This window comes from Ranitomeya imitator, chromosome 5 (assembly GCF_032444005.1).
Source record: "Ranitomeya imitator isolate aRanImi1 chromosome 5, aRanImi1.pri, whole genome shotgun sequence".
In the NCBI taxonomy this organism is placed as follows: Eukaryota; Metazoa; Chordata; class Amphibia; order Anura; family Dendrobatidae; genus Ranitomeya; species Ranitomeya imitator.
In genome coordinates, this window is record NC_091286.1 from 426,763,054 (window position 1) to 426,781,267 (window position 18,214).

Sequence of the window (18,214 nt, forward strand, 5' to 3'; positions counted from 1 at the left end):
ATGAGCAACACTGTAAAAATGCTATATAGAAATCAATGGGCTGAAGAAAGATAACTGGATATTATGAGTTAACTAGTCAACCTGGAATGTAGTTAACGCACATGTTTGACCAGGCTCTGGTGGTCGGTCTCCTTGTCAATAGGCTGTAAACAATGAAATGTTCGTAGCAGTAGAAGAACAGCAGATACCAAGGTGATTGCAAGCTTGCTTATTTTCATGCTGTCTATCTATATTAATTTCATAACATGAGAATAACTCTTTACGTTTATTGAGCAGTTCTAGTACTTGTGTAATAAAAGATATTACAATATTTCCTGGAACCATACACATGCATATTTCCACTACTCCATTGTATTTCCATATTTCAACCCTCTCTGATGTGTCACACAGAGATGCGCTTGGAGATAATTATCTTTTATACATGTGCCGTATAGTATGAAAGCAAACAATCTTTGACTTCTGAACTTACATTGGCCACTCCGCGAAGCTCCTTACATTCCTCCTCTGTTATAACATGATCCAGCTGGACTCTTTGCGTACCATTAAGGTACTCCGAAGTGTGCACAAGTTTTACTCCATCATATACCAGCGATCCTCCTGAAACGATATTATTCACTTATCCATTATGCTGCTATTCTTTGTGAGACATGAAACTGTAAGTGAAAACTACATCCTAAAATATATAAATCCAATGTAGGAGTAATCATAAAGAAATACATGTACAATGGAATACACGTGCATTGGTTTTCTATACGGTATATTCATTTATGTAGTTTATAGATACGAGCCTTCAGCTGTGTGATCCAGACAGAAGCGTGGGTATAACCATGATGTGCGAAAGTTACATCCTTTTGATTACTACCTCAAAGATAAAGAGGAATACAACTGCAGTTTGTGAATCTGGATGGTAACGTTTATTTATTCCACGAGTAGCGCTTTAGTAGTTTGTTTTATTGTATCTCCCATGTATCACCACCAGAGGGCAACAAATGACTAGGATTGTCCAGAAAAATATTTAGAATTGATTGTTCAGAACTGTAGCAGATTAATGTAATGCATGTAAGGAATTTCATTTTCAAACGTTATTCCTTCAACACAACTTATCATTCCATGATTTTAGTGTTGTTTAATTAACCCTGCTGTTGTCTTCGGTCTGGGGAGACCGATTTTGAACTTTGGTATTTTTTGGGGTGTTCAAGATGCGGTTCTGAAACTTGTGGTTGATTGACTTAAATGAGGATGGGTCGGTCGGCCACGGGTTTCAGAACTACATCTTGAATATTTGAAAGAATATTGAAGTTCAAGGTCGGTCGTTTTTGACCGAAGACAACAGCAGGGTTAAACGCTAGGACAAGTCAGCAGCATATATGGAGACTTGATCTTTGATAATGCACACCTCTACATTGTTACCATACGGGAGCAATAGTGCAATAGGACATATTGATAAAATCTGATTGGATGGTAAATTCCTGTGATTTCAGTACAAGTCCAAAGAGAAGAAAAACAAAATGTCTTGTCATTCTCAATTGAATTGAAAAGACATGGCAATACCATTTTCTTAAAAGATAGCAAAGGTAAAATGTACATTCTTAGATATACAGATGTAGCAAATGTTACCTTGTCTCGGATAACAAAGCAGTGTAAGGCTTCTTTCACACATCCGTCTTCTGCTGTGTGTCATTGTGTCATTGACGGACGTCACGAAAATAGTGAAAACCGTGTGTGACGCATCCAGTGTAATGACGGATGCGACGTTTGTGTTGTTGCCACAATGTTAAAGGCGTTCTTCTTCTGTCTTGTTTCTTTATCATTCAGGTTTCGCATCCATATGTGATGAACCAGAACCTAGATCCCATTCAGATGAAATATGGGCTCTAATCGGCGGTAAGATCATTACCACGGTTAGAGCACTGCGGTTCCCACGTTGTCAGATGACAGTGTGAGCCAGCAGCTGTGAACGGCATAAAAAAGGTTACCACTGGTCACAGGCATTGGCTGATGAGAGGGTACTACTCTCAGAGTACGCCTGCTGTCACTGATAACTCGCAAAAGCGAAGGTTCTCATGCAGCGAGCGGTGCCGTAAGTGAGGTTACCGGGGTTCATCAGCTATGAACTCTGGTGACCTTTCTCACAACAGCTCAGTGATTCACACTGCAGCAGTGTGATTACACTCCGGTTTCAGAGTTAGCTGGCTGGCTTGGATAGCTGTCACATCACTTTTGTGACCGCTATCCAAATCATCCGGCTCTTCGTGGGAGTGATATGGATTATCTTCACGTCAAACAGGACAGCGATGTCTTTGCTTATTATTTTTCCTCTTTTACAGGTGACATGGACATTGGTACATTAGGCATAAAGGTGAGTATTATGGTTGTTTATTATTTTCTTTCTTTTACAGGTGACATGGGCTTCAATGGATTAGTGTTGTGAATTCTGCTTTTGGGCTCCCTCCGGTGGTTGTAGGTGGTAATGCAGTTGTCTCTGGGCTGCAGTCCTGGACAGGTGTATCTACTGATTGCAGTTCTGACTGGAGTATTTAGGTTTGCAGGACTCTTTAGTCCTTGCCAGTTGTCAATGTTTTTTGGGAAGTATTTGATCTCTGTCTGGCTTCTCCTGCTTAGCTGCCAATTCAGCAAAGAAAAGTGTCTGTTTCTTTTTCTATGGCACACAAGCCGTGTGCTTGTTTTTGATTGTATTCCTGCTCTGAGTTTAGTAGTCTCTGGAGTTGCAGATATACGTTCCACGTCTTTAGTTAGATGGAGGAATTTTTGTATAATCTGCTGTGGATATTTTTGGAAGGGTTTTAATACTGACCGCACAGAACTCTGTCCTATCCTTTCCTATTTTAGCTAGAGCGGCCTCTTGTGCTAAATCCTGTTTTCTGACTGTGTGTGTCTTTCCTCTCCTACTCACAGCCAATATTTGTGGGGGGCTGCCTATCCTTTGGGGTTCTGCTCTGGGGCAAGATAGTATTCCTATTTCCATCTTTAGCGGTATTTAGTCCTCCGGCTGTGACGAGGTGTCTAGGGCTTGTTAGGTACACCCCACGGCTACTTCTAGTTGCGGTGTTAAGATCAGGATTTGCGGTCAGTATAGTTACCACCTACTCCAGTGAAAGTTTTCATGCTGCTCCAAGGTCACCGGATCATAACAGTACAACTGGCCAATAATGAATTAAATGCATCTCAGAAGAAGGGAAGAAAGGTGTTGAGCCATTTTTTTTTCTTCAGTCTGCTTTATCTTCTCTTCCCTCTTTATCTCTGGGTGGCTGAGGAGCCTTGTGCAAGCATGGATGTTCAGGAATTAGTTTCTCGTGTAGACCAGCTTGCTGCTAGAGTACAGGGTATTTCTGATTATATTGTTCAAACTCCTGTTTTAGAGCCGAAGATTTCTACTCCTGATTTGTTTTTTGGAGACAGGTCCAAATTTTTGAGTTTTAAAAACAACTGTAAACTATTTTTTGCTCTGAGACCTCGATCCTCTGGTGATTCCATTCAGCAGGTTAAAATCGTCATCTCCCTGCTGCGTGGCGACCCGCAGGATTGGGCGTTTTCCTTGGAATCTGGGAATCCGGCTTTGCTTAATGTAGACTCCTTTTTTCAGGCTTTAGGATTATTATATGATGAACCCAATTCTCTGGATCAAGCTGAGAAGACCTTGTTGGCCTTGTCTCAAGGTCAAGAGGCGGTAGAATTGTATTGTCAGAAATTTAGAAAATGGTCTGTGTTGACAAAATGGAATAATGATGCTTTGGCGGCAATTTTCAGAAAGGGTATTTCTGAATCCGTTAAAGAAGTTATGGTGGGGTTTCCCACGCCTTCCGGTCTGAGTGATTCTATGTCTCTGGCCATTCAGATTGACCGGTGCTTACGGGAGCGCAGAACTGTGCACGCTGTGGCGTTGTTCTCAGAGCAGACTCCTGAGCCAATGCAGTGTGATAGGATTCTGTCTAAAACGGAACGACAAGGATTCAGACGTCAGAATAGGTTGTGTTATTATTGTGGCGACGCTTCTCATGCCATTTCACTCTGCCCTAAGCGGACAAAGAGGATCGCTAGTTCATTTACCATCAGCACTGTACAACCTAAATTTCTGTTATCTGTGTCCTTGATCTGCTCATTGTCATCATTTTCTGTCATGGCGTTTGTGGATTCAGGCGCCGCCTTGAACTTAATGGACTTTGAGTTTGCCAGGCGTTGTGGTTTTCCCTTGCAGCCTTTGCAGAACCTTATTCCTTTAAGGGGCATTGATGCTACAACCTTGGCTAAAAATAAGCCCCAGTTTTGGACACAGGTGACCATGCGCATGGCGCCAGCCCATCAGGAAGATTGTCGATTTCTGGTGTTGCATAATTTGCATGATGCTATCGTGCTGGGTTTTCCGTGGTTGTAGGTACATAATCCTGTGTTGGATTGGAAGTCAATGTCTGTGACTAGTTTGGGTTGTCAGGGGGTTCATAATGATGTTCCTTTGATGTCAATCTCCTCTTCTTCCTCTTCTGAAATTCCAGAGTTTTTGTCTGATTTTCAGGATGTATTCGATGAGCCCAAGTCCAGTTTCCTTCCACCGCACAGGGACTGCGATTGTGCTATTGACTTGATTCCAGGCTGTAAGTTTCCTAAGGGTCAACTTTTCAACCTGTCTGTGCCTGAACATACCGCCATGCGGAGCTATATTAAGGAGTCTTTGGAGAAAGGGCATATTCGAACATCTTCTTCACCGTTGGGAGCGGGGTTCTTTTTTGTTGCTAAAAAAGATGGTTCCTTGAGACCCTGTATTGATTATCGCCTCTTGAATAAAATCACGGTCAAGTTTCAATACCCTTTACCTTTGCTTACCGATTTGTTTGCTAGGATTAAGGGAGCTAGTTGGTTTACGAAGATTGACCTTCGGGGGGCATATAATCTTGTTCGTATTAAGCAGGGTGATGAATGGAAAACTGCGTTTAACACGCCCGAAGGCCATTTTGAATACCTTGTGATACCATTCGGGCTCACTAATGCTCCATCTGTTTTTCAGTCCTTCATGCATGATATTTTCCGGACTTATGTTGATAAGTTCTTGATTGTATATTTGGACAATATTTTGATTTTTTCCGATGATTGGAAGTCTCATGTGCAACAGGTCAGGATGGTATTTCAGATCCTTCGTGACAATGCCCTGTTTGTGAAAGGGTCTAAGTGTCTCTTTGGGGTGCAGAAGGTTTCTTTTTTGGGCTTTATTTTTTCTCCCTCATCTATAGAGATGGATCCGGTTAAGGTTCAGGCCATTCATGATTGGATTCAGCCCACATCCGTGAAGAGCATTCAGAAATTTTTGGGTTTTGCAAATTTTTATCGCCGTTTCATTGCTAATTTTTCTAGCGTGGTTAAACCCTTGACCGATTTGACGAAGAAAGGCGCTGATGTGGCGAATTGGTCCTTTGCAGCTGTCTCTGCCTTTCAGGAGCTTAAACGTCGATTTACTTCTGCTCCGGTGTTGCGCCAACCGGATGTTTCTCTTCCGTTTCAGGTTGAGGTTGACGCTTCTGAGATTGGGGCATGGGCTGTTTTGTCCCAGAGGGATCCTGTTGGTTCCTTAATGAAACTCTGTGCCTTCTTTTCCCATAAGTTTTCGCCTGCTGAACGCAATTATGATGTCGGCAATCGGGAGTTGTTGGCTATGAAGTGGGCGTTTGAGGAGTGGCGACATTGGCTTGAGGGAGCTAAGCACCGTATTGTGGTCTTGACCGATCATAAGAATTTGATTTACCATCTTAGACAGGCTCGATGGTCCTTGTTTTTTTCCCGTTTTGATTTTGTGGTCTCGTACCTTCCGGGTTCTAAGAACATTAAGGCTGATGCCCTCCCTAGGAGTTTTTTGCCTGATTCTCCTGAGGTCTTAGAACCGGTCGGTATTCTGAAAGAAGGGGTGGTCCTTTCTGCCATTTCCCCTGATTTACGACGGGTTCTTCAGGAATTTCAGGCTGACAAACCTGACCGCTGTCCTGTGGGGAAACTGTTTGTTCCTTACAGATGGACTAGTAGAGTGATTTCTGAGGTTCACTGTTCCGTGTTGGCTGGTCATCCTGGCATTTTTGCTACTAGAGACTTGGTTGGTAGGTCCTTTTGGTGGCCTTCTTTGTCGCGTGATGTCCGTTCTTTTGTGCAGTCCTGTGGGACTTGTGCGCGGTCCAAGCCTTATTGTTCCCAAGCTAGTGGGTTGCTTTTGCCATTGCCGGTCCCTGTGAGGCCCTGGACGCATATTTCTATGGATTTTATTTCCGATCTTCCGGTTTCCCAGAGGATGTCAGTTATCTGGGTTGTTTGTGACCGGTTCTCTAAGATGGTTCATTTGGTGCCTTTGCCTAAATTGCCTTCCTCTTCGGATTTGGTTCCGTTGTTTTTTCAGCATGTGATCCGTTTGCATGGTATTCCGGAGAATATGGTGTCCGACAGAGGTTCCCAGTTTGTTTCTAGATTTTGGTGGGCCTTTTGTGCTAGGCTGGGCATTGATTTGTCTTTTTCTTCTGCATTTCATCCTCAGACAAACGGCCAGACCGAGCGAACGAATCAGACTTTGGAGACTTATTTGAGATGCTTTGTGTCTGCTGATCAGGATGATTGGTGGCTTTCTTGCCATTGGCCGAGTTTGCCCTTAATAATCGGGCTAGTTCGGCTACTTTGGTTTCGCCTTTCTTTTGTAATTTTGGTTTTCATCCTCATTTTTCTTCTGGGCAGGTTGAGCATTCTGACTGTCCTGGTGTGGATTCTGTGGTTGACAGGTTGCAGCAGATTTGGGCTCATGTGGTGGACAATTTGGTGTTGTCTCAGGAGGAGGCTCAACGTTTTGCTAACCGTCGTCGGTGTGTTGGTTCCCGGCTTCGGGTTGGGGATCTTGTCTGGTTGTCTTCCCGTCATGTTCCTATGAAGGTTTCTTCTCCTAAGTTTAAGCCTCGGTTTATTGGTCCTTATAGGATTTCTGAGATTATTAATCCGGTGTCTTTTCGACTGGCGCTTCCGGCCTCTTTTGCTATCCATAATGTCTTCCATAGATCTTTATTGCGGAAATATGTGGAGCCCGTTGTTCCCTCTGTTGATCCTCCGGCCCCTGTGTTGGTTGATGGGGAGTTGGAATATGTTGTTGAGAAGATTTTGGATTCCTGTTTTTCGAGGCGGAAGCTTCAGTATCTTGTCAAATGGAAGGGCTATGGCCAGGAGGATAATTCTTGGGTTTTTGCCTCTGATGTCCATGCCGCTGATTTGGTTCGTGCCTTTCATCTGGCTCATCCTGATCAGCCTGGGGGCTCTGGTGAGGGTTCGGTGACCCCTCCTCAAGGGGGGGTACTGTTGTGAATTCTGCTTTTGGGCTCCCTCCGGTGGTTGTAGGTGGTAATGCAGTTGTCTCTGGGCTGCAGTCCTGGACAGGTGTATCTACTGATTGCAGTTCTGACTGGAGTATTTAGGTTTGCAGGACTCTTTAGTCCTTGCCAGTTGTCAATGTTTCTTGGGAAGTATTTGATCTCTGTCTGGCTTCTCCTGCTTAGCTGCCAATTCAGCAAAGATAAGTGTCTGTTTCTTTTTCTATGGCACACAAGCTGTGTGCTTGTTTTTGATTGTATTCCTGCTCTGAGTTTAGTAGTCTCTGGAGTTGCAGATATACGTTCCACGTCTTTAGTTAGATGGAGGAATTTTTGTATAATCTGCTGTGGATATTTTTGGAAGGGTTTTAATACTGACCGCACAGAACTCTGTCCTATCCTTTCCTATTTTAGCTAGAGCGGCCTCTTGTGCTAAATCCTGTTTTCTGACTGTTTGTGTCTTTCCTCTCCTACTCACAGCCAATATTTGTGGGGGGCTGCCTATCCTTTGGGGTTCTGCTCTGAGGCAAGATAGTATTCCTATTTCCATCTTTAGGGGTATTTAGTCCTCCGGCTGTGACGAGGTGTCTAGGGCTTGTTAGGTACACCCCACGGCTACTTCTAGTTGCGGTGTTAAGATCAGGATTTGCAGTCAGTATAGTTACCACCTACTCCAGTGAAAGTTTTCATGCTGCTCCAAGGTCACCGGATCATAACAGATTAGGCATAAAGGTGAGTATAATTGTGCTTTTTTATTATTTCAATTAAAGGATTTTATTCTTTCTGTGCTTTTTTACAATCTAACTATGGGGTTAGTAATGGGGCATCTTATAGATGTCTCTACATTACTAACTACTGAGCTTGATGTAGCGGCCATAAAATACCTGACATGAACCCCACAAATATTACCCCACTTGCCACTGCATAAGGGCAAGTGGGAAGAGCCAGGCAAAGCTCCAGCATTGGCACATCTAATAGATGAGCCTTTTCTGGGGCTGCTGCAGGCTGCTATTTTTAGGCTGGGGTGGGCTAATATCCTTGGCCCCTTACCAGCTTGAGAATACCAGCCTCTTGCTGTCTGTTTTAGTTTGGCTGGTTGTCAAAAATGGGGGGACCACACGCCCCCTTTTAAAATTATTTATTTAAATAATTTTAAAAAAAGGCGTTGGACCCCTCTATTCTTGATAATCAGCCATGATAAAACTGACAGCTGAGGGTTGCAGCCTTCAGCTGTCGGTTTTGCATGAGCTGGTTATTAAAAATAGAAGATACCCCCATGACATTTTTTTATTACCATTTATTTATAGCACAGGCGCTAGCTGATGAATCCTCATATCAATGGTGCCTGCTCTCACTGTTATCAGTGCCTGCAGTCGTACACTGATGAAGGGAGCACTATCCTTAAAGCCACCAGTCACAGCTACTGGCTCACACTGTCATCCGGTACGTGGGAACTGCAGCACTGTGACTAGCAGTAATAGTCTTACCACCAATCAGAGCCTATGTTTGCAGTGCTGTCACGCAGATAACAGAGTGGCAAACAACAGATGGTCACTGGAGAAGTCTGTGTTCAGGGTCCGTGCACAGACACTAGGTGTTCGGTACGGACCCCACACTTTACTGTTTAGGTTCACCCATCTCTACCCATAGCTATTCTTCTATTGACTTCTGTTGTCGTTGCTGCATCTCAAATGATCATTGATCCAAGTAGGTTGAAATCCTTTACAACTTCCAGTTCGTCACCGTCCATCTCAAATGTGTCCCAGTCGTACCTGACAGTGGTCAATATCTTTGTGTTGAGTAGGAGCCCCATGTTCGAGCTTTCCATCTTGACACTACATAATAAGTCCTTCACTCCATTTACGCTTTTTGCTATTAATGTCGCATCGTCGGTGTATTTATGATTGTTGATTATTCGACAAGCAATTTTGATTCCTTCTTTTTCAGCAAGTCCAGCCTTCCTGAAAATAGCTCCAGCATATAAATTGAAAAGAAATGCAGCCTAGTCTGACGCTTGGCTCTACCTTGAACAATGCCATGTCGCTGTGTTCTGCTTCAGCTGTTGCTTCTTGGTAAATGTAAAGGTTCCTAATGATGCTGACCAGATGGTTTGGCACATCCATATCCTTCATGGTATTGCAAAGGTTCTGGTGATCAACACAGTTGAAGGCTCTGCTGTAATCACTGAAGCAAAAATTGTTCTCCTTGTTGTATTCTATGGCCTTTTCCATTATCCATCCATGTTCCTTTGCCTTTTCTGAATACTGCTGGAAAAAAGAGCTTCCAGAGGAACAAAGTAAGGCTGTAACTGTCTTTGTAGGATCTTCAGTAGTATTTTGCTGTCATGAGGTATGAGCACAATAGTCCGATAGTTTCCACAGTCGATAGCATCTTCCTTCTTTGGCATATGAATAACACTGATCTTGTCCAGTCCTTGGGCCATTTACCAGTTGTCCATATCTGTTGACACAGATGCGTGATGACATCAACTGCTGCTTTAGAAGACTTTAATAGCTCTAATGGAATATTGTAACATCCAGGCGATTCGTTGTTTGCCAGAAGCTTTATCGTAGCAACAACTTAGGCTTTCAAGATGTTCGGTTCACTATCATTTCCATTCTCCCTTATCATCGAGTCTTTCTCATAGATGTGCTCCGTAGACTCTTTCCATATGCTTGATTTTTTTCCTGACTGAATTTGAGAACTGCAGTGTTTTTTCAAATCTGCAGAATGTCAATTCTTTCAGCGTTTCTGCAGGATATTTTGCAGTGTTTTTTTCACCCATAGAGAGCAATGACAAAGTCTAAAAACATTGCAATAAATGTTTTTGCAGCGTTTCTTAAGCATTTTTTGGTGAACAAAACTTTATGAAGCGTTTTGTAGACAAAACACACGTCATGTCAAAAACGCCATGAAAACTCTTCAAAATGGGCATTCTGAATGCAGCATTTCTACTGCCAAGAGAGCAGATTTTGACTACAGAAAAAATCTCAGAAAAAATGCTGCCTATGAACATAGACTAATTTAACACTTAACTTGACTGCACTATGGAAGCGGCACATGTCCGTTCCATCCAAAGCGCTGCTGGCATTTGAACGCAGGTGATTCCACATGTCTTCATTGAACCGTGCGGATTCACCATGCCCAATACTTTGCACTGGTGATATTTATCTTGCGGAGACTGAGCGTCTCAGCAAGATAAATAGACATGCTGCGGTCTATAAAGACGCGCTGCATGTCTGTCTCCGCAGGGAAGCTGGAGTCGTCCATGCACGCATAGTGGAGATGGTATTTTTTTGAAATTCCATCCACTATGCTGTGACATCTGGCCACTGCGGGTAGTACGCTGCGGATGTACGCAGCATCCAACCTGCAACATTTACTGACCGTGGGAACATACACTAAGAGAGATTACCTTCTGTTACTATGCATTTGTGTTACATCTGTATATTTAAAAAGGCTGTATCATAAGTTCATAGAATCATAGAATTTTAGAATTGGAAGTGACCTCCAGAAACATCGTGTCCAACCCCCTGCTCAATGCAGGATTCACTAAACCATCTCAGATAGATGTCTGTCCAGCTTCTGTTTGAAGACTTCCATTGAAGTAGGACTCACCACTAGTGATGAGCGAGTGTGTGCTCGTTACTCGGGTTTTCCGAGCATGCTCGGGTGTTCTCCGAGTATTTTGGGTGTGCTCGTAGATTATGTATGTTTGAGTAACTGCGGCTGCATGATTTGCAGCTGCTTGACAGCCTGAATACATGTGGTGGTTCCCTAACAAACAGGCAATCCCTGCATGTGTTTAGGCTGTCTAGCAGTCGCAAATCATGCAGCTGCGGGACACAAACATAATCTTGGAGCACGCCCCAAATACTCGGAGAATACCCGAGCACGCTCGGATAACCAGAGTAACCAGAGAACACTCGCTCATCACTACTCACCATCTCTTGTGGCAGCCTGTTCCACTCATTCATCACCATCACTGTTAAAAAGTTTTTTCTAATATCTAATCTGTATCTTCTTTCTTTCAGTTTCATTCCATTGCTTCTTGTGCTTCCATGTGCAAATGAGAATAAGGATGAACTTTCACTGAGAGGTTCCTACTTTGGACGCCTCTCTTAGGATATGTTTCCACGTGGCATACCAGCAGCGCTTTGAACGCAGCGGATCCCAGCTCCATCCAAAGCGCTGTCGGTATTTTGTATTTGCGGTGATTTCGCATGTGTTCAATGAACACGTGCGGAATCACCGCATCGTATACATAGAATGATGCTATTTTTCTTGCATAGACATGCTGCGCTCTCTACAGATGTGTCACATATGCCTATAAGCAGGTCTGCCACCTGTGTTTTTGTACGCACGTGGATATGGGATTTCTTTAGATCCCATCCACTATGCTGTAACATCTGGATGCTGCGGATTGGATGCTGCGGCTGTACGCAGCGTCCAATCCACAGCAAATACACCACGTGGAAACATACCCTAACAGACAGAATGCTTCATTTGAACAGGCAATACAATCTGCAATGCTACATTATATAATGCTACATAAATGTATTGCTAATGAGACTCTTTGAGGGTAAGTAAAGCTGGACCCACAGATTTCCAAATAAAAATGTTTGCCTTATGAGGCAGTCCCTTTAATATATAGTACCTTTACACTGCATGTTTAGCTATTTTCAGTTGCTACCTTTATACAATGTCTGCTGAAGAAGAATTTTTCTAGGTCTATTTAATTTTGCTGTTTGTGTAAAATAATGTAAATTTCAGTAGGACATGCTGACCATCTAAAGTGTATGTGGGCCTCTCAACCAGCTCTTCCCTAGTAAATGATGTAGGATAGATAAAAACTGAGAATGTTAAAAAAGATATGATCATTTTTTCTTTGCAGGGAGATCAGAAGCTGCTGGAGGTGTCTGTCACGGGTTTTAGGGCTCCAATCTCAATAGTTAGCTGTCGGGCAATTGATGGTCTACTCGATCATTCAGTCTCTCAGCCAGCAGGTATCTCTCTTGACTCCTCCATATTGAGGAGCATTTGCTTTGCCAAGTGCACCAATGTTCTCTACAAGAGAGCCACTGTCAGACTCTTCTGGTGGCAGCTTATCTTTCCAAGAACAAAAGGACCAACCATAGCCTAATCTTACATCATCTGCTGGGGAAGAGTCAGGAGCCCCCCCCCCCCCCCATACACATTACACTCTCCATGGAGCCCATCAATGCCAGAGAGTTTGCCCATCGTTCGTTTAATGTGTACGGGGTCCTTGACTCTTTCAATTAAAATACATACATGTTCATCTGAGCAAAGACTGAGCAAGAGCTGTTGGATAAATAAGTATTCAGCTGACCAATATCGAAAGTATATGAGAATATTTTGGGTTGATGTTCCCTAACATATAAAAGAGTATTAAATGAATATATGTTTAATTGCAGGATTCAATAAATGTAGAATAAACATACTAATATGCTCACTTACTAATGGAGCGCCAACTGGTCTCCTTGCCTTTGCTTGTTGGCAGTTCCATCTGAAGATTAAATTCATGGAAGTGGGGAAGCCAGCACACCAGGGGTGCATTTATTATGCCATTGTATTGTAAGGTTTATGATCTTCTAAGAATTATCACATACCTTCTCTCAATTCTCTGTCAATCTTCTGGATAGCTTTTTTGCCTGATAGGAGCCCAGTGACATCTATTAATTCAGATCCAGATGGAACTCTGTAACTAAATGGACCAAAAGGAGTCATTTTAGCATGAAATGAAGATCTAGAGCTAAACCATCTAGTGACCAGAATCAATGCAATGGTGGTATATTGCGGTCAAATAATTAATTGATGTCAGAATTCAATAGTTAGAAACTAACATTTAGTAGTATGACTGAGCTTTTGAGAGCCAGTGAAACTAGGCTGGTGCTACATTGTGACAAAAATATACAGGGTGGGCCATTTATATGTATACACCTTGGTAGGCCATGTATATGGATACACCTAAATAAAATGGGAATGGTTGCTGATATCAACTTCCTGTTTGTGGTACATTAGTATATGGGAGGGGGAAAAATTGTCAAGATGGGTGGAGACAATGGTGGCCATTTTGAAGTTGGCCATTTAGGATCCAACTTTATAAACGGCCCACCCAGGTGTATCCATATAAAAGGCCCACCCTGTAGATCAGGGGTGGGAAACGTGTTTTGCCAAAAGTGGGCCCTTTAATTGCTTGTGAGACTGCAAGCACATGAACACAGCATTCAGTACAGAATGCTGGCAGGGCGTGCACTCAAGACGCTGACATACCCTGGAGTCAGTTTGTCCCACTAACAACAGCAGCGGTAGCCCCAGTGATGTCTATATGCCCCCAGCCCATCCATTAATGTCTATATGCCCACGGCCCCTCCTGTGATGTCTATAGCCTCCATCTCACTCTGTGATGTCTATATGACCCAGCCTGCCCTATGATGTCTATATGCCTACAGCCTGTCCTATAGTGTCTATATGCCCCACACCCCTCCTGTGAAGTCTACATACCCCCAGCAAATTCTGTGAGGTCTCTATGCTACTAGCTCGTTCTATGATGTTTATATGCCCTCAACCCCTCCTGTGATGTCTGTATACCCCCAGCCCCTCCTGTGATGTTTGTGTGCCCCCAGCCCCTCCTGTGATGTCTATTTGCTCCCATTCTCTCCTGTGATATCTACATGATTCCAGCCCATGCCGTGATGTTTATATGCCCCTCCTGTGATGTATATATGCCCCCAGCCTGTCCTGTGATGTCTATATGCCCCAAGCTCATTCAGTGATGTCTATATGCCCCTAGCCCCTCCTATGATGTCTACAAGCCCCCAGAACCTCCTGTGATGTCTACAAGCCCCCAGAACCTCCTGTGATGTCTCCAAGCCCCCAGAACCTCCTGTGATGTCTATAAGTCCCCAGCCCACTCTGTGATGTCTATATGCCCCATCCCATCCTGTGATGTATATATTCCCCCAGCCCCTTCTGTGATGCGTATATATGCCCTAGCCGTCCTACGATGAGTATATGCCCCCAGCCCCTCATGTGCTGAGTATATGCCCCCAGCCCCTCCTGTGATGAGTATATGCCCCCAGCCACTCCTGTGAAGCTTATATGCTTCAGTCCCTCCTGTGATGCTTATATGCCTCAGTCCCTCCTGTGATGTGTATACATGTCCCCAGTCCCTCCTGCGATGCATATATGCACCCAGACCCTTCTGTGATGCATATATGCCGAGTTCCTCCTGTGATGCGTATATATATGTCCCCAGGCCATCCTGTGATATGTATATGCCCACAGCCCTTCCTGTGATGCATATATGCCGAGTTCCTCCTGTGATGCGTATACAGTCATGGTCAAAAGTATTGACACCCCTGCAATTCTGTCAGATAATACTCAGTTTCTTCCTGAAAATGATTGCAAACACAAATTCTTTGGTATTATTATCTTCATTTAATTTGTCTTAAATGAAAAAACACAAAAGAGAATGAAGCAAAAAGCAAAACGTTGATCATTTCAGACAAAACTCAAAAAATGGGCCAGACAAAAGTATTGGCACCCTCAGCCTAATACTTGGTTGCACAACCTTTAGCCAAAATAACTGTGACCAACCGCTTCCGGTAACCATCAATGAGTTTCTTACAATGCTCTGCTGGAATTTTAGACCATTCTTCTTTGGCAAATTGCTCCAGGTCCCTGATATTTGAAGGGTGCCTTCTCCAAAATGCCATTTTTAGATCTCTCCATAGGTGTTCTATGGGATTCAGGTCTGGACTCATTGCTGGCCACCTTAGAAGTCTCCAGTGCTTTCTCTCAAACCATTATCTAGTGCTTTTTGAAGTGTGTTTTGGGTCATTGTCCTGCTGGAAGACCCATGACCTCTGAGGGAGACCCAGCTTTCTCACACTGGGCCCTACATTATGCAGCAAAATTTGTTGGTAGTCTTCAGACTTCATAATGCCATGCACATGGTCAAGCAGTCCAGTGCCAGAGGCAGCAAAGCAACCCCAAAACATCAGGGAACCTCTGCCATGTTTGACTGTAAGGACTATGTTCTTTTCTTTGAATGCCTCTTTTTTTCTCCTGTAAACTCTATGTTGATGCCTTTGCCCAAAAAGCTCTACTTTTGTCTCATCTGACCAGAGGACATTCTTCCAAAACAATTTAGGCTTTTCCAGGTAAGTTTTGGCAAACTCGAGCCAGGCTTTTTTATGTCTCGGCGTAAGAAGTGGAGTCTTCCTGGGTCTCCTACCATACAGTCCCTTTTCATTCAGACGCCGACGGATAGTACGGGTTGACACTGTTGTACCCTCGGACTGCAGGGCAGCTTGAACTTGTTTGGATGTTAGTCGAGGTTCTTTATCCAACATCCGCACAATCTTGCGTTGAAATCTCTTGTCAATTTTTCTTTTCCATCCACATCTAGGGAGGTTAGCCACAGTGCCATGGGCTTTAAACTTCTTGATGAGACTGCGCACGGTAGACACAGGAACATTCAGGTCTTTGGAGATGGACTTGTAGCCTTGAGATTGCTCATGCTTCCTCACAATTTGGTTTCTCAAGTCCTCAGACATTTCTTCGGTCTTCTTTCTTTTCTCCTTGCTCAATGTGGAACACACAAGGACACAAGACAGAGGTTGAGTCAACTTTAATCCATGTCAACTGGCTGCAAGTGTGATTTAGTTATTGCCAACACCTGTTAGGTGCCACAGGTAAGTTACAGGTGCTGTTAATTACACAAATTAGAGAAGCATCACATGATTTTTTGAAGGGTGCCAATACTTTTGTCCAGACCCTTTTTTATGTTTGGTGTGGAATTATATCCAATTTGGCTTTAGGACAAGTCTTTTTGTGTTTTTTCATTTAAGACAAATTAAATGAAGATAATAATACCAAATAATTTGTGTTTGCAATCATTTTCAGGAAGAAAATAAGTATTATCTGACAGAATTGCAGGGGTGTCAATACTTTTGGCCATGACTGTATGTCCCCAGGCCATCCTGTGATATGTATATGCCCACAGCCCTTCCTGTGATGCATATATGCCCCCAGCCACTCCTGTGATGCGTTATGCCCCCAGCCCCTTCTGTGATGCCTATATGCCCCCATCCCCTCCTGTGATGCAAATGTGCCCCCAGCATCTCCTGTGATGGATATATGCCCCCAGCATCTCGTGTAATGCATATATGCCACCAGACTACAGTATATGAACAAAAACTAGAATGGGGGCATGGTGGGGGTGGAAAACCACAACTCGTGTAATTCATGACATGCTGTGGCGTTCCCTATGCCAGAAATCTCACTTCAGTACCTGAGTGTAAGCTTGCGAGCAGGGCCCTCACTCCTCTTGGTATCTATTTTGAACTGTGATTTCTGTTATGCTGTAATGTCTATTGTCTGTACAAGTCCCCTCTATAATTTGTAAAGCGCTGCGGAATATGTTGGGACTATATAAATAAAATTATTATTATTATTATTAGATTTCTCTTGTAGCACACAAAAGGAGATCATGCCACTATTTAGACTCTTCAAAGTGCTGAAGAGGTGCACACCACATAATGAATCAGGAGCGTCTGGTTCCAGCATACCCCCCATAAAGACTGGGTGAGCAACACTGATCTTCATGAATCGGCCCCTGTGTTTACTGTCAGTTAATGGAACCATTCTTCTTTACAAATCAATGCAGAAAAACTATACAGGTCTAAGAAACTATGCCATAGTTGGTGTTCAGCATTTCCAGTGCCAAGACATTTTCCCTTAGGGCATGTGCACACTATGTATTTTTCAGGACAATTCCGCTTGGAATCTGTCTGAAAATAAAACTTCAACAAATGCTAAAAAAATGAACACATGCAGAGCAATGTCAAAATGACTTGTGTGCAAATATTCAGCATTTGTGAGCTTCTTTTATCTGCTTCAAAGGCCATGAAACAGCAAAAGAAGTGACCTGACCATTTTTCAGGCTACTGATGAAAACATTTACCGAAAAAAAGAAACTGGCAGAAGTAAACACAAGGATGTCAAAGAAGATGCTTCAGGAAAAACACGGCCAAGAGACATTGTGTGCACACGCTCTTAGAGGCTTCTAGCGACCCATGCCATAATTGGTTAATGAGTTTATATGAATCAGTAACATCAGTATGAAATCAGAGGCACGCTGAAATACACGATGGGCTCGCGGCAGGGTATGTATCTCGTATTATGGATCTGTACTATGCATTGTACAGTATAGGAGCCCCAACGCTTCTCCTGCTTGAATTTGCTTGAGTCAAAAGTGAGAATTCTGGAAACTTGTTAGAAACTAAAATATATTAGAATTTTGAAGAACTTGTGAATAAAAATGTAACTAATTTTGAATGTGACGTACCGGTTTTCATCTTGTCGATCTCCACCGGTGACCCAAAAGTCCTGTATGATGTAAAACAGGAAATTATTACAAATCTGTCTTTTACCTTATCTTAATCATTTTCCATATCGATCTTCTACAAAACACCATATTAGACTCCAGGACAGGAGTGCACAATATGTGGCTCTTGGCGCCTTCTTGTTCAACCCAACCATGCGGACACTAACATGCTTGTTTGTGCCTGATGAACTCAAGGAAAAAGGCTTTGTAAAACTGTATTCAAATGTACGAGACCTAAATGGAAAATACATAGGGGAAGCGCTTTACAGGGAAAGCATCCATTTGAAATGGCTGGCAGCTGTCATTGTTGTGGTTATAGTACACACCTTGGCGAAAAATCAATGCTTTTCTCAAAACTGGTCAACAATGTCAAACATTTTTTATTTCCAGGATCAGTTTGAGCCAGAAGCGCATCGACTTTTCCTTTTATGAAACAGAGCACTACTTAATCTGAAAGTGT

The 18,214-nt window shown here is 43.2% G+C and overlaps 1 protein-coding gene across 1 annotated transcript in view; it reads right to left on the bottom strand.

Moving 5' to 3' along the window:
• Window positions 1-18,214, bottom strand: part of P3H2 (prolyl 3-hydroxylase 2) — a 329,435-nt gene that overhangs the window by 45,683 nt on the left and 265,538 nt on the right. The window contains exons 7-9 of the mRNA XM_069727108.1: window positions 17,716-17,756; window positions 12,971-13,065; window positions 470-597 (exon numbers count right to left, since the gene is read on the bottom strand). Of these exons, the coding sequence (XP_069583209.1) occupies window positions 470-597; window positions 12,971-13,065; window positions 17,716-17,756 (264 nt within the window). The remainder of the gene's footprint in view (window positions 1-469; window positions 598-12,970; window positions 13,066-17,715; window positions 17,757-18,214) is intronic.